This window comes from Rhineura floridana, chromosome 10, assembly GCF_030035675.1.
Source record: "Rhineura floridana isolate rRhiFlo1 chromosome 10, rRhiFlo1.hap2, whole genome shotgun sequence".
NCBI classification, from domain to species: domain Eukaryota; kingdom Metazoa; phylum Chordata; class Lepidosauria; order Squamata; family Rhineuridae; genus Rhineura; species Rhineura floridana.
Window position 1 is genome coordinate 36,380,480 of NC_084489.1, and position 17,071 is coordinate 36,397,550.

General features: G+C 42.3%; 2 protein-coding genes across 2 annotated transcripts in view; both read left to right on the forward strand.

Moving 5' to 3' along the window:
• Positions 1-173: 173 nt before the first annotated feature.
• Positions 174-9,048, forward strand: FKBP14 (FKBP prolyl isomerase 14). The gene is made up of 4 exons (XM_061585771.1): positions 174-1,116; positions 3,043-3,194; positions 4,481-4,608; positions 6,607-9,048. The coding sequence occupies exons 1-4, from the start codon at positions 920-922 to the stop codon at positions 6,763-6,765; spliced, it is 636 nt and encodes a 211-aa protein (XP_061441755.1). The 5' UTR covers positions 174-919; the 3' UTR covers positions 6,766-9,048.
• Positions 9,049-11,642: 2,594 nt separating this feature from the next.
• Positions 11,643-17,071, forward strand: part of SCRN1 (secernin 1) — a 39,507-nt gene continuing 34,078 nt past the window's right edge. Inside the window, exon 1 of the mRNA XM_061585897.1 lies at positions 11,643-11,872. The gene's annotated coding sequence lies outside the window, so the exon portion shown is untranslated. The remainder of the gene's footprint in view (positions 11,873-17,071) is intronic.

The window sequence follows — 17,071 nt, forward strand, 5'->3', positions numbered from 1 at the left end:
CAACTACAGAGCACTACGCTACTAGCGTAGAAATCCAGGATATATTGCATCTACAGAGTTTGAGCTTTCCTAAGGAGTGGCGTAAAGGTGTTTTGGAATACAAGCTGCCCACGTGATTGGGAGAATGGGCGTGGCTAGAACGCCAGAAGCAGATGGACTCTCGAGAGCCAATGAGACCGCCGTTCTTGCCACAGAGTCAGCCAATGATCGCAACACAGAAGCCGATTGTATTGTGTTGTGGGATTCCAAGATATTCGCGCCGCGTTCTCTTCCTGGAATGCTGGGTTGGCCAATGATCGCTGGCAGATGAGAGCCTCTGTCGGTTTTTTAAATATAATTTTAAAGATGGGCAGTTCTGTTTCCCAATGGAACAGCAATGTTTTTGAGTCCGGCCCTCACGCCGAGCCAACCAGAAGGCGAGGCAGAGGTGGGTAATAAATGGATGCGAAAGAGCTGGTCACCGTGATTCGGGGACGAGTTTGCCACGTCTGCGGATTTGAAGAGTGGGAATGAAAGACAGTGGGTCATGGACGCTGGCAGTTAGTTTGAGCCTATCGCATGTTCATCTCTAGCACCGCCCTTAGTTCATGGAGAGTGCCAAGAAGACCGTGTAGTTTAATAGTTCGATGAAGTTATTGTGAAGTGGCGCTTGCATGGAGTGGCTATTCAAAAATCAACTCTCTACTAGTGAAAAACTCGCATTAAAATGTAAGATAAAATCGAACCTACGATGTCTGTAGAAGCTTTTATTTTAAGCTAGCGCTAGAATTCAGCTTCCTGGGACCATTTATTAATTTGTCTAGATCTTGCTCCGAATGGTTTTTTAAAGGAAGATGTTGATGGTGCATTTATGGTAGATGGTGCATGTTGCATTTTAACCTAAGAGCTAGTATTCATATAACACCTAAAAATAGTTAAAATGAAAAGTGCCTTTTGGAGTCTCCTTTTTTTCGCGTTTGTGGCTTTGGGGATTGCAGCGCTCATTCCAGAACCAGAAGTAAAGATCGAAGTGCTCCATAAACCGTTCATTTGCAAAAGGAAAACCAAGCTGGGAGACATGATGTTGGTGCACTATGAAGGCTACTTGGAGAAAGATGGTTCCCTCTTTCATTCTACGTAAGTGCCCCCCCCCAGTTTGTTTATTTATTTATTTTATTAAATCTATTTCCCACCCTTCCTCCCAGAAGGAGCCCAGGGCAACATATATGGTGGGAAAATACAGCTGGCTGACTATTGAATTCTTCTATACAAGACTCTAAAAACCACAGGATGTATGGAATTCCATGGTAGGTTATTGGGCCTGTTGCTGTAGAACAGGAGTGGCTAAACTGTAGCCTTCCAGATGATGTTGCACTCCCATCTGTCCTAGCCAGGATTGCTGTGGATTATTATGTGAATTGTAGTCAATATCTGGAGGGCCACAGGTTTGCCACTATTGCTATAGAAACTATAGTATTAACAGTGATAATTATTAGTAAAAACAATAATTACACTTTAGTTCCACTCTGCTCCCAGTGTGGTGTAGTGGTTAGAGTGTTGGACAACGATCTGGGAGACCAGGTTTGAATCCCCACACAGCCATGAAGCTCACTGGGTGATCTTGGGCCAGTCACTGCCTCTCAGCCTCAGAGGAAGGCAATGGTAAACCACCTCTGAATAACACCATGAAAACCCTATTCATAGAGTCGCCATAAGTCGGGATTGACTTGAAGGCAGTCCATTTCCATTTTCCATGTACATCAGGTATACATGGTTCTCCTGCTATCCTTATTGAAGTAGGTTCTTTTAAGAGGATTGGACAAATTCATGGAGCATAAGGATATCAATACTGTAGTTACTACCATGGTGACTGTGTTCTACCCCCACTTGATATACCAGTTGCTCAGAAGTGGGAAGAAAGTTGCTGCTTTCAGGTCCTGCTTACAGACTTCCCATAGGCGTCTGGTTGGTATAGGATGCTGAACTAGATGGGCCTTTGGTCTGATCTACCAAGACTCTTATATTGGTGTGACTAAGAGATAGTGGATGGTCCAAATTAACACAGTGAACCTTACGGCTGAACTTTGTGGGCTTGAACCTAGAATCCCTCGGTCTTAGTCTAACAATCTAACTCATGGATGGGGAACCTATGGCCCTCTAGATGTTGGACTAAAAATCTCACCATCTCTGACCACTGGCTGTGCTGGCTGGGGCTAGTGGGAGTTGCTTCAGTCCAACATCTGGGGGGCTACAGGTTCCATATCCTAATCTAACCATTGTACCACCTTATCCAAGAAGCAAACAGTTGTGTGAAATGTAGCCCAATACAAGTCATGAACATATGTGGTATGCCCTGAGCCAGAGAGATTGATGTGCAGCTCTGGGATGTGTGCATAGTTGCCCTGGTAAAGTAAAATGTAACTGTCATGCATTTGTCTGCTAATAGCTAAATTTTACCTTTGAGTTATTAACTAAAATATTGAAATGATAATTAAAATCCATGGCCTACCAAAAGATAGGAAGGTGGCCATAATTAGAACTGTTGCCCAATTAAACATAAAACTGTCTAATATGAGTTATTCTTGATTTGATTAAATCTGTATTAACTTGCATATTAGAAACAATTGTTCCAAATATAGCTTACTGTATTTGTCTTCAGATGTTTACATGTATAGTAGCCATCATCCTAATTTAGTAGACCAGATTAGTACATCAACATAGCTGAATCAGCCTGTAGAGAAAGACTGGGTGAACAGATATAAGCTCCTAAATGCCAATACTGTATATGTGGGCCTGATGTTCATTGGAAGCGCATTTCAAAGGGTAGGGGCCACCACATTAAAAGCCTGGTTTTAATGGACTTAAGACGAGCTTTCAGTGGTGGGGAATCTTTGGCCTGCGGGTATGGGGTAGGTAAAGAGACAGCTGCACTGAAAGGAGATTTGCAGGCACTGCTAACCAGAGGTGCCTGCAAAGCACTGGGAACTGGACTTCTCACGACCCAGTGATCAGTGGATAGTTACTATGTTGTACATAAATCAATGTTTTCTATGTTTGTTTCAGCTACAAGCATAATAATGGCCAACCTACATGGTTTACACTTGGTATAAAGGAAGTTATCCAAGGCTGGGATAAAGGTTTGACCCAGATGTGTGTAGGAGAGAAACGCAAGCTAATTATTCCTTCATCCCTGGGTTATGGAAAGGAAGGAAAAGGTAATACCGTCCAGGTTCAAGAAATTCTTAACATTATTATATAATAAAAACATTCAACACATCTGGGTCATAGTATGGAATAATGTAGAATACACAAGTATGTTCAAAGGTAGTTTGATTTTCCTTTACCTGGTAATTTCCATTGATGATGATAGAACTAAGAAAACTTGAGGTGAAAAAAGTCCATTAGTTTGTGATACATAGTGCGAGAAAAACAAATCTGTTTTAATTTTACTGAATGATGTGATCCATTCAGAAGGGATCATGTTTCCATTTTTCTTCTCTAGCTCTTTATTTTCAAACATAACTGCCCAATGTTACAATTAAAGTGCAGTCCTATACATATTTACTCTATAAGTAAGTCCCACTTTGTTCTATGCAGCTTTTTCCTAAGTACGTTGTGTAATTGCATTGCAGCCCTTGAACATGTTGTTTATTATGATTTGTTGTTAAATTTATATCTCACTCTTCCTCCCAGAAGCAGCCCCCAGCAGCAAACAATGAGCGATAAAACACTAAAACATATTTTAAAAAATCTTAAAAATAAAAACTCTTTAAAAGCAATTCCAATACAGATGCAGACTAGGATAAAACCTCTACTTAACAGGCTTGTTGTAAGAAGGGGGTTTTCAGTGGGTGCCTGTCTAATATTTAAGGGGAGAGAATTCCAAAGGGTAGGTGCCACAGCACTAAAGGTCCACTTCCTATGTTGTGCAGAACGGACCTCCTGATGAGATGGTATCTGGAGAAGGCCCTCATCTGTAGGGCACAGTGATCAATTGAATATATAAGGGAGTACTATGATCTTTCAGGTATCCTGGTCCCAGGCTTTACAGGTCTTTAAACACCAAAACCAGCATATTGAACTTAGTCTGGTAGGTAATGTGCAGACAGCGTAATTCTTTCAGCAGTGAAGTAACATGTTGGCAATGTCCTTCCCCAGTGAGCAATCACGCTGCTGCATTTTGCACCAGCTGCAACTTCTAGACCAACCTCAAGGGGAGTTTTGGCCCTACAAATGTTGTTGAACTATAGGTTCTTCATTCTTGATACATATCCTACATTAGCAATGAGCCCCATTGAGATGAATGGGACTTACTTCCAGTTAAAATGTGCCCAGGATTACTCCCTATGTTAGTAGCCAGTTATGCATCTTTCTATGCTTTTAAGCACGTAGCTAATAAAATGAGATTAGCCAAAGCATATAACTTGGCGGCACTGATGATATTTATATTCTGGGTAATGTTCTTAATCTTGTCTCCATGTTTATGTACCATGTTTGGCAGGAAAAATTCCACCTGAGAGTACATTGATCTTCAGCATTGACCTTTTAGAAATCAGAAATGGACCACGATCTCATGAGTCTTTTCAACAAATGGACCTCAATGATGACTGGAAACTTTCCAGAGAAGAGGTGATTTGGCTAATGCATTCTACAATTGTGTGTGTTTAAGTATTGAACAGGAAAATAAAATTTAGCTTTTACTTCCCTGTAACTTATGTTGTTCAAATTTGGCATTTGTAAATCTCTCTTATGATGTTTTGAGCTGGTCTAGATGGAGCAAGATTTCAGCTTCCTTTTCTGCACTCAAAACTCTGATGTTGACTGTACAGAGAGCAATTCAAGGTGTTGATGCCTTCTCAGTAAGTCTTTGCGGTACAGAGACTACTTGTGCCTGCATTTCTGAGTAGCAAGCAACATTCCTAAGACCAGGGGCTCCCCAACTGTGGTCCATGGGCCACCAGTGGTCCATGGCATGTCTCCATTAAATATTCATATTTATTTTTAATTGTATTTATTGCTTCTTTTGTTGTATTCTATTTCAATTTGAGTTCTATGGAATGGCAATATAAGAAATAAAAGAAGAAATAAAAATACAATTAAAAATCATATAGCATCTAGCACAGCAAATTACAACTGCTACAACAGGCAGAAAACTCAAGGGTCCACCAAGACCACCAGCAATTTCAAGTGATCGGGGGGGGGGAGAGAATATGGGAACCACTGCCTAAGACGTTGCAAAGAACACTGCAGAAAAATTAACTTCAGTAAATTTGGTCTGTTTTTGGAAATAATGTCTGTACTTCTTTTGGTTATATCAAAACCAACTAGAATTACAGAGCAATCCAAACTATAGGAAGCCAGCGCAATTTACTCTGGCCTAATTAAACCAGAGTAAGTTACCCCTGCTCCAAACTCCTTTTGGGAACAGCTGAGCCAGCCTCCAAGCCTGGCAGAAGGAAAACAAGCCTTTAAAACAGAGTTTGCTTTATACCTCTCTTTTTACCAGTGTAACTTCCACTGGGTTGCTAGGTCTTGTGATCAAGCTGAAAGGAGTTTGGAATAGAGGTAAGTCTCTTGTTCTGTCCTGCCTCCTCCATGCCCCTGCCACATTCCCAGAAAGTCATTTTCTTGGTACTTAATATAGTTGAGCCAGGATGGCAGACAAGCCTGCTCAGCCAGATATCCACCTATTCCAACCCCCCTCATCCCAGCAGATCTTGGGCTTGGATTGTTCCTTCATAGTTTTGATCAAGTACATCAGTTACAAGGAGGAGATTGAATGCTGTTGCTTTCATTTTCAACTATCCACAGTTTCATTAATATATGTTCTTGGTTCATGCTGACAATGGTTTATTGATAGAAGCCAGGATCATTAACCACAGTTTAAAGTTGGCATTATCTCAATAAACCATAGTTAATACTAACCACACTTTGCCCAGATTTGGACTTAACAAGAAACTAAGTTCAAACAGAAACAAAAGCATCTAATCTCCTTGCAGCTATATCGGGGGACGGCGTGCATGAACCTAAGGTTCACTTGTATAAAGCTAAACTTCTCTGCAGTGGGCCCTTCCTCGCCTATGAAACCCTATCTGACATTTTAAAGAAAGTGCATCTTAGAATGGCCTTTGTAGTTTAAATTGGGATACTGGCTAATGGGGCTATTGTCCAGGGCTGGTTTTACTCAGGTTTATTGTTTAAATTTTATTTTCATTTCATTTTTAATTTGCATACTGCCTTTCTACGTTGCTGTACTCAAAGTAATTCTTTTTATGTAATGTAATGTTCTTTATTGTTTTGTTATATTAACTGTTTTGCTGAATTATATGGATTTTGCACTGCTTTATGTGGAGATTATCTTAAAAAGCAGTACAGAAGTCTTAAAATAAAATTATGTTTAGTGTTCTATGGGACTGGCTGAGTTCACATACATTTACAAGCCCTTGGAAGAGGTGGGAATGAAATAGCTGTCACTTTTGGTCAAATTATTACCTTTTCTGAATGTACTGGATAGGATGGGCCACTTAGATTGGCCTGCTTTCTCATGTCAGCCTCTTTCCCTTAAATATCAACTCCAACAGCTACTTAATGATTAGAATGTTATGTTTCTCCTGTCTTGTCTCATAGGTGAAAGTATATTTGAAGAAAGAATTTGAAAGGCATGGTGCACCAATCAATGACAGCCACCACGATACTTTAGTTGAAGATATATTTGACAAAGAAGATGAAGACAGTGATGGATTTATATCTGCGAGGGAGTTTGTTTATCAGCATGATGAACTGTAAAACATTTTAAAGCAATGACCTACAAACTGATGCATCTAAATATATAGTATTTTTTGTATTTGGAGATGCCTGTTACGGGGGGGCGGGGGAAGAGATGCATTGCTATTTTTCTACCTGGACTACTCTTGATACCAAATGTTGTGACTTGCGTTTACAAGTAGAAGCATCTGTTCCAATGAGATTTTAATCGGAAACTTCCCGATGTATTTATTTAGAAAACTATGAAATAAATCTATGTCCCAGTAACAATTATTGCTTAAAATTTCACTACTCCACCGTTCTTCCCCCCACCCTTAAGTTCACATTTTTCTAGTACTTTGGTCTATTTTAGTGTTCTGTCAAACTAATATTATAGTGTAGCCCTATGTATGTCTACTCAGGGAAGCTCCATTAAATTAAACAGGACTTATTCTCAGTTAAGTGTGTTCTGACTGCAGTCTTACCCACATAGGTTTGCCTCCTGCTGTCTTGACAGTGCCAAACTGATGTATTGGCTTGCTTTCTTAGCACCCATAGCTTAGAATGAAACATGCCATCTGTATCAGTGCCATATCTTCCACATAAAGCAACATAAAAAGTACAGTAAAACAAATAGTGATGCTGAGTTTTGGATGTGGGGGCAATTTGGAACGCAACATGTACACGCTCCTGAGAAATAATGACTTTTACCCAATACCTTTGATTGGGGGGAGGGGGGGGTGGCTTGTAACTTACGGTAACTGCAAGGAAACGGCCAGGTGAGGGGAGGGTTGCTCTTTAGCCGTCATTATGACTTGAGCACCTTATCTACAGGAACTTCATGGGACAAATATCTGCAAGAACTGGGGTTTTGCAAGGCTTTTGTATACTGCCATGGCAGTTTTTATAACGGCACATATGTTAAAAATACAGTCTGGTAAGGTTTGAGTTGCCTTTGAAAGATGAACACATAAACTTTTCCTACCTCATCTGTTCTTTCAAATGGCTCTAGTTTTGTCTTTTAAAGGGAGGGATTTTGACACGTGAGCCAAGCAGTAGTGCTCACCTCCAATCCCCTCCCCGTGCCCCCCCCCATTTCGGCCTATAGCAATAGTATCAGGTGATGGGTATATTAGGGCAAATGTACACATGCAGTCTCAGTGGCTTTGATGTCATATCATGATAAGCCACATATGGTCTAAAATGTTTTATGTTTCAAAGAAGCTGTGAGTGGTAAGCTAGAAATAAACCAAGAACAAAGCTTGGTTTATTTCTTGCTTGCCAGTTGTGGCTGGTGTGACAAACTATGGTCTGGATCTGGATGATATGACAGGTCACCCCTTCCTCATTTCCTCTACTCTTCCCTCCCTCTGCATGGTCAGTTTTACCTATCCCAGCCATGATTGCATGGGAGTAAATCCCACTGAACTCAATAAGCATGCAAATAATCAGACCTGCCTTTCCCCTCCTTCCCCTCTCCTCTCCCTTCCTTCTCCTTTATTCCTCTGTCCCTCTTCCTTCTTTGTCCTCCCCTGCCCGCTCCAGGCCTCCCTCCCCATAGTCAGTTTTACCTATCCTAAGCATGATTGCATTTCCTCTACTCTTCCCCTGCATGGTCAGTTTTACCTATCCCAGCCATGATTGCATGGAAGTAATTCCCACTGAACTCAATAAACATGCAAATGATCAAACTTGCCCTCCTCTTCCCCCTCCTGCCTGCTCCCATCGCCCTCCTCCCCTCGCCATCCCGTGGTCAGTTGCACCCTATCCTAAGCATGATTGCAGGGGAGTAAATCCCACTTAACTCAATAAGCATACAAATTATCAATCCATTCCCAGCAAACTTTCACACCATCCCATTTCTTACTTCCTGGATTAAAAAGCAGAGAAATTCACTAATAGGCAAAAAAAACTTGAGGTTTAAGACCCTACCTATAGTCAATAGATATTTCTATCAAACTTTAAAAAGCAGGGGAATTAGGCAGCTATAGTGAATGCACCAGGGGAGCAGGAGACCTGACCTCTCTGAGATATTCTACTGCCCTACAAATTTGTCAAAATGCAAACACAATTTGGGTTGGTCTTTCACAGTCCAATCCACTTTCATGTGTAGCTTGGAAGCATTTGGTAATATTTGCCTCTGAGCATATGGTGAGTGGTGGCAACACCTGCAATCAGCCCAAATAACAGCAACAAGACATGTGCTGTGCTGATCTTGTTTTAGCAAGGAGGAAGCAACAATATTAAAACAGTTGATATAGTTCAGATAGTCACTTTATGTTTTATTTACTTTGCAATTTTAATAAAGTTTCCTATAGTAAATCATTTTCTCTTGCTTCTGTTTCTGTGAATATGTGAAGCACAGCAGCACTTTGCAACACTAAAGAAAAGCTCCAAAAACAATTGTGGAATAATGGTACTGACTATTCTGCAGAATAGTTTCCAACGGACAGAAGGAGTGTCTCAGTTTGCACAAGATAAAACAGTGGGAGGTGAAATATTCTAGCAAAATTCTAGGTGTGCTCATGTTTTTAATTGACTGTGCCCACCTTGCCTTAAATGAAGTAGTTTAAACATGGCAGACTGAAAACATGCATCCTCTTTTTTCCAACAGCTAGAGTCGTTGCTGAAGTAGCAATATATTGTAATCAGTCTGATTTTACATCTGTCAGATTCAACTGCTAATGCACCCAAAATAGAAATAGAGCATAACCTCCATTTTGAAACACTAAAGACTGTCTTCACCATCATATGACATTGACCAATAAAAAGGCTTTGAAATTAATTAAAATTAATATGAACAGATTTCTAGGATGAATAATGAGAGATAATTTTCTAGGTTAGATTCTCAAGAAACAGTAGTAACACAGAAAAGAAGCAAAGGAAGAAGAAGACGAACAAACAGACAAAAATGTAATTCTCCATCTTTGGAGTGGCAGGTGTTGCCACCACTCATCATATGCTCAGAAGCACATGTTACCAAATTCTTCCAAGCTATACAGGAAGTGGACTGGACTGTGAAAGACCAACCCAAATTGTATTTGCATTTTTACAAATTTGTAGGGCAGTAGAATATCTCAGAAGGAGGTCAGGTCTCCTGCTCCTGTGGTGCATTCACAATAGTTGCCCAATTTCCCTGCTTTTAAAAGTTTGATAGAAATATCTGTTGGCTATAAGTACATTCTTAAACTGCAAGGTTTTTTGCCTATTAGTGAATATGTATTACATTGCAGCCTAAGGTAGCTTCCTAGTCTGTTGAAGCAACTAGGTCTCAGTCAAGCCACCTTAAAAACTAAGGTGTCTCACGCAGTTGGAGCCCACCACATTGCCAATTGAATGGAAATGTTACCCTCTGGTAGATATAGACAAGTAAAGAACACAAGCAAAAGCCATGAAATAGGGATCAAAGATACAATACATCCACCTCCACAATTCTGTGTGCGTTTGTAAATACAAATCATACTTCAGTTAACCAATCGTCCAGGAAAGAAGCTCCTTAACAAAGCCTTGGGGGGGCAGCACCCACACTGACATAGTCAGAATGTGGCTCCTCGTCTACTGGACTGGGCTGCTGCAGGCAGCTCTCTCATGTGTGGATGGAATGGCGCTACTTGCCAGGTGGTGCAAGCGCCTTCAAGTGCCCTGAAAGCACTGTTTACTGCAGACACATCTGGACGACTGTAGGGGAGGATGGCAGAGAGAGAAAGACCAGGCACAGCATGGTGTTGACAGCTGCCCCTTGCCTGCCTGGTCAAGTGTATGGAGAGAAGAACTGTGCTCAAAGCTGTAGAATGCTATAGCAAGATGCTACTTGATAAAAGAAAAAAGGCAAGGCAGGCATCCCTGGGTGCATTTTGGAAGAAGCCTTCAAGTGGTCTGTATGCAAGGCTTACCTGACCTGGTTGTTTCATTTCAGACATGCACATTGTTAGTTTTGATTAAAATGTTTGCTCAAATATGTTGAACTGCTCTTCTTTTTTGTGGTGTAGGAACCTATCCGTTTTCTTTCCTCTGGTACCAAAGTTTCTGTTAAAGAAATAATGTCCAGGAACGCATGTACTTCGCTGAGGTATTACTTTATATAATATTTCAAATGCATGCATACACCTGATGAAGTGAGTTAATAATATACACACAAACTTCCTTCTGTTAGCCCATTAAAGTGTCCTGAGACTGTTGTTCCTAGGGGGCTTACTGATAGTTCAGTAGTGTAGTGGCTAACTCAGAAGTGCAGCATTCCTTCATGATAGTCACAGCCACACACTTTTTAAAATCTTTTTTGCTGCTGGGCTGAGAATGAGATCCTTGTTAATACCTTCTCCCACAGCAATAGTCCCTAGGAGCTAATAAGCATGAAAGGGGAGAGAGTCACTGAGAAGAGCCTTCTCAGCACGTTAGAAGACTCTTCTTAGTGGCTAACAGCCTCCCCTTTCATGCTGATTGGCTCGTAAGATGCGGGAGACATAAAGGCCGTGCTCCCAAAAAAGTAAGGGGTCTAAGACCCCCTGAGACCCCGGCTCTAAGACCGTATGCTTTGTAGTGGCCCAGTCACTCATTTGTGTCAGAGGAGGCTGTTCAAATTCCAATACCTTAGCGAGCCAGCTGAACCTAACGTGGAATTACATGGACCTAAGAAGCTCCGTGAGCCCCTCAGAGCCTCAAAGCTTGGAAGCCTCGCTCTTTTATCTCAGATGCACGGGAAAGAGGAAAAGGAATGGCACTCTGTTCATCCTCAGAAACGCTCTCCATACACTCCATCGCCCAGCTCTGGTTTTGTTGCCCTGAATCAAAGCGCTTCTGCCTTGCATTCGTTCATGGTCCGCTTGTGAGGACAGTCCCCTTTCCGGCGGTAAGATTCTCCCGCTTCCTTCTCTCGTCTATTTCTGCCGCCTGACCGCTGGCTGATCCCTGCGGAACAAGCGACGGCAGCAGCGCGACGGCGCTCACCCGCTAGGAGGCAGCGGCACAGCCTGCAGGCTCCCCACACCCCCTCGCTGCTGCTGGCAGGCTGCTCACGTGAGCTGGAGCGCAGCTGGTACCTGGAGAAGAGGCCGCCGCCTTGTCGCCGGCTCTCCTTCCTTCCCTTTAAATATTTGCAGAGAAGGGACAGCTACAGCCAAGGAAAACACTGAGGCGGGCGATCGGCAAGGTGAGTTTATTCCGGTGGTTCCCGCTTCTATCCTCCTCTGCTGCCGGTCTTTAGTAGCTAGAGTTGATCTGCTCTTCTTCTCCTCCAGCCCGTTACACTGGGGGAAGGATGCACAGACAGGGACGATGAAGGAGCTTGCAAATGTCTCCCGCCACAGCAGTAAGCAGGCGTCAAGGGCATGCCTGGAGGTGCGCTGCCTCTTGTGCGTCATCCCTAGCGGGTCATATTCCGCCTCAATCTGCACTGAGAGCTCTGGCCAAGAGTTAGCCTAGAAGGCTGTAGTACTTCTTCTCGAGGGTCGCCCTGTTGGCCCTTCCCCTCTTTTGCAGGTGGATCCACCTCCGGGGATCCTGGAAAACAGCAGGTGAGCTTCGATACACACACCCCGGAGAGATCTGGAGAGCGACGGAGCTCTAGGGCTAAATCAACTGTGCAACTCACTTTATCTCGGCGTGTGATGACTCATCTTGCTGAATGTGTGAATGTCCTCCCGTGGGAAGCAGCAAAGCGTTCTTAATAGTCCTGGCTTGCGGGGTTTGGTCCACGATGGCCACTTCACACGTGGAACCATCATCACTGGTTACATGCTCATCACTGGGTGAATGGATGACGATACTTCCTCCCCTATTCACCATTTACTTCTTGATGTACAGTTATTTATGTGTGGTAACTGGTAAATACCAGAAAGCTGGTGTGTGAGATTTCTGGAAAGTTATAGGCACTTGGATGCTATACAGGAGTACAGGACTTAGTATGTATAATAATTGGGGGGCATATATACATGTTGTTGATGGATGTGTACCTGTGTGTAGATGTAAATGCAGGCACGCTAGCTTTAATAACTATGTTGCTATTAGGTTTTTGAACAGTTTCTACTGCCATAGTCCCAATGGCTTCATGCACTTCATTCTCCATGTATCATCTATAACATTAGATCCGTTCTATTGCTTTTTACTGTAGTTTTCTGGCACTTCTTATTTCGTTTAGAAGGTTTAACTGTTAAACCTTTAACAGGTGATGTCTGTCTAGAGTCTAGAGTTTAGTATAATATGGCCGCCTGCTATATGTATATGGTCTAGCTGCCTTTGTGTTTTGTCTGACTCGTTCAAAACATTTCTGCAAAACTGTTTTTCATTGTGTCTCCTAGCTCCTTTCAAAATAAATAATGGAGTAGAGGCAGATTGCAAGTAGTAGATGTGAGAATTTACTGCAATCTGCTAATTTTATTTTCTAAAACTGTGAATATTAGATCATAATCTGAAAGAAAATGTATTCCTTGCCTGTTTGTTTTTGCACTTGTAAGAAATTCAGCTGCTAAAGCAGTCTCACTGTACTTTAATCCAACAATTCTTTAAGGCTAAACTATTGGATTCTAACTCGAAACCTTTGCTTTGTTGATTGTCTGATCTTATGCAAAAAGACTGAAGCATTATGCTCAAAGTTATGATTTCAAAATGACATGGTGGTTTTCAAGACTGGCATGTATCTTCTTTTTATCAAGATTGGTTTTCTGATGAGTTTCCTATCTACTTGTTTCGTAGTTTAAAACACACTTTGCCTCTGTGTACATGTACTGCCCTGTAAAGCAAGGCCTTGACATTTTACTGCTTTCCAGACTGACCCATGTTACTCAAACTGGATAGGCCCAGTGGGTTAACTGTAGAGTGTCCATTATTGTTTTCCTTCCAGTCATATTCCAAAAAAGTTCCTCTCTTCCAGGTTAAATTCCGGGGCTGTAGGTGGCAAATCAGCTGGAGATGGAAATAGGCACTCCTAGCCACTGAGGCCACTGGAGTCTCCAGTGGCAATGTTGGATCCAGGAGTGGCCACAAGTTACAAACCTGCTCCTATATGAGCAATGACTTCAAAAACTAATGTCTCCAAAACGTTTTTGCAACAGAGACTTATAAACATCTCGATATAGAATAATCACACTGGATATTCTTCTATTTCTGTAATTTTTCAGATAATTTCAGATAATAAATGTTTTTAGTATGATGGTGATAAAAGTGTGTGCATCCTATGGCATGTGTTCCATTATCATACAAACTCTCCATTAATGGCCCATTTATATACAGTCTGTTGAAAGCTACTGATATTTTAGTAGAGAGGCTTATGGGACCCCTAGAGAATTGAATCACATAATAGTAGGGAGGGGCCTATAAGGCCATTGAGTCTAACCCCTTGCTCAGTGCAGGAATCCAAATTAAAGCATACCTGACAGGTGACTGTCCTGCTGCCTTGAATGCCTCCTGTGATGGAGGACCCACAAGTTCCCTAGGTAATTGGTTCCATCGTCGTACCACTCTAACAGTTAGGAAGTTTTTCCTGATGTTCAGCCAAAATCTGCCTTCCTGTACCTTGAGCTCATTATTCTGTGTCATGCACTCTGGGACAATCGAGAAGAGATCCTGGCGCTCCTCGGTGTGGCAACCTTCCAAGTACTTGAAGAGTGCTGTCATATCTCCCCTCAGTCTTTTGTTCTCAAGGCTAAACACGCCCAGTTCTTTCAGTCTCTCCTCATGGGGCTTTGTTTCCAGCCCCCTGTTCATCCTTATTGAAGGGTCATGCATCTGGGAATGCATGGGAAAGCTTTACTTCACATGTTTTACTTCACATTTAAAAAAAAAAAAATTAAGAACTCCAAGTTCATCAACTGGACCCAGATGGAAAACAGTGGCTCAGGATTATGTGGACCTTTTGTTGAGCCAGTTGCATAATAAGGTTAGGGGATGAAATCAAACCGATCAGTTCTTAAAGTTAAGTAGTAGTCCTAAACAACCATCTGGAATGGGTTGGGGGAACCAGACTTAGCTGTTTCCCAGCGCTTCCAGCAGAGTGGTCCTGCCTCCTCTCTCCCCCTCTGCTACAGTCTGATGGAATTACCTGCTGCATCCCATGAACCATACATTGGGACAACCTACATATACAAGTAAAATCTGCATCTGAGTTGTTCTACACCAGGAATTCTAACATATTATTTTTAAAAGCCTTTTTTGTTGTTGCTACTGTTAAAACTCTTGGTAGTCTATATCAAATAATCTAGTGATCTAGCAACAGAACTCAGATTGTCTTTTGCCTATCCCTAATCTTTTGTGAAAAGTACTACTAAGTAGTGAGCTGGTACACTTGAAGCAAATGCCCATGTGTGTCCCACTATTGCAGAATATTGCATCCCCTTTGAACCTAGACCATTGGGAACCACATAGTTGTGCAGTTGCCCAGCATATTTCTTTTACTGTCCAGGTGTAGCATTTTAAAGATACAAAGGTGGGCTCACAAGCCTTCAATATCAGATATGCTTTGTAAATATGCTATATATTCTCTCCTGCTCCTGTTTAGGACATGTCACTTTATAGGTAACAATTAGTATCTTGAATTAGGCCCACAGGCAACAACATTGCATATAATAGAGCTCCTTGTCAAGGTAATTATTTTCTTTTGTGTGTGTCAAAAATAGGTCCTATGTGACATTTGGAATAGGCGGGAAACCATAGGCCCATGGTGTACTTTTTCACTAGAGATGGGAGCTATGGGCTTGTCTCATCTTGGCACAGTGTGTTTTACTTTGATTATACTTGCTAGCCGTCTTAGTTTCCCCTTGGGCTTTGGTGCAGATTGGTGTGATCAAATGCAAAACAAGACAGGACTCCCAGTGGGTAGGTTTAGACTCTGGGTGTAATGGTTTGGTGCCCCTCTTTATAGATTAATGTGCGGGCCACCAACCTGTCACCTGAAGACACCATGGCACGTGTGAAGGTCTTCAGCGGTACCTCAACAGGTAGCCCAGCATCTCAGCTTCCATGGTTTTCTTTAAAAGGTATTTATTTAGCGCTCCTAGAAAGAAAGTTATGGAGCAAAATGTGCAGGTACCTTTCTAAGCAACTTCTGTGAAATGAGCCATCCTGGCTGCTCCTGCCTGTCAGTGTTATTAGCCAATGAGTGAAGTCAGAGCTGTGATTGGTGAGTTGTTTGGACACCAGGAAATAGACATTCCTGGGGTCCTAAAGAGCTGCTGTTTTACGCTCCTTTTTAATGCACTTTTCCTGCTTCTGTCTTTTTCTCTAGTCCTTGGAATCTCCATAGTTTGCCCTTCCTTTTTCCCTAGCAACCAGGATCCATCTTTCTTGTGCTGGGTTCCCTGAAATCAGTATTACCTTGATATTGTTTCCTGCAAATACTACTACATAATAAGTGTAGGTGATGTTAAAGAATCCCTCTCCCCGCAAAAGGCAAATGTGAAAAATGCAGAGAGGCTTAGGAATGTATCCTGCTTTTCAGAGATTCATTAAGAATTCTCTATATGATTAACTTAGGGTAAATGGTAGACATGTCTATTCAGAAGCAAGTCACTTTGTGCTTAACAGGGCTTGCTTCCAGGTAAGTGGGTACAGGATGTCATCCTAGGCTTTGGCTTAGGGCTGGCATTGGAAGAAAAATGGTGTTCTTGGGGCTTTAAGAGCTGTATGGCAGGCAGAAATTCAGCAGGCCAAGCTTTTTCTAGTATGGAAATAAAATTATGGGAAAAGTTTCACCATGACTACTCTGTAATTTTGCGTTATGCCACCCCCTTCATGGCAGTCATTTTGTTTTATGCCATACCTCCATGGCAGTTAATTTTGTTACTGGTGGCCCCAACACTCAAAATTTACAATTTATAGTTTACAATGTGCCTGGGGAAGAGATCTTTCTATCAAGTGGGGAGACTAGAGGGGCCCCCAATTGCCGTAGTGATGGGCAGAGGGAGGTATGGTGTTATGAGAGGGACATGCCAGGTAAGGGGAACGCGGCCCAGACATGTAGTGGCTGTGCCTTGTTCCGGTCCCTCTCATATCCGCAGGGTTGTTGGTTGTCCTCTCAGCCAACCCTCAGATCTCCAGTTGCTGCTTCTTAATGCCAGATCGGTACAAAATAAAACCTCCCTCATCCATGATTTGATTATGGATGAGGCAGCCGATCTGGCATGCATAACCGAGACCTGGGTGAGTGAGCAGGGTGGAGTTAGTCTCTCCCAGCTCTGCCCACCGGGGTATTTGGTTCAGCATCATGGGAGATATGAGGGTCGGGGAGGTGGGGTTGCTATGGTCTATAAGAGTTCCATCTCACTCACCAAGCACCATGTCCATACAGTTACGGGTCTGGAGTGTTTGCACCTTGTGTTGGGCCAGAGGGACAGACTGGGAATTCTTTTGGTGTACC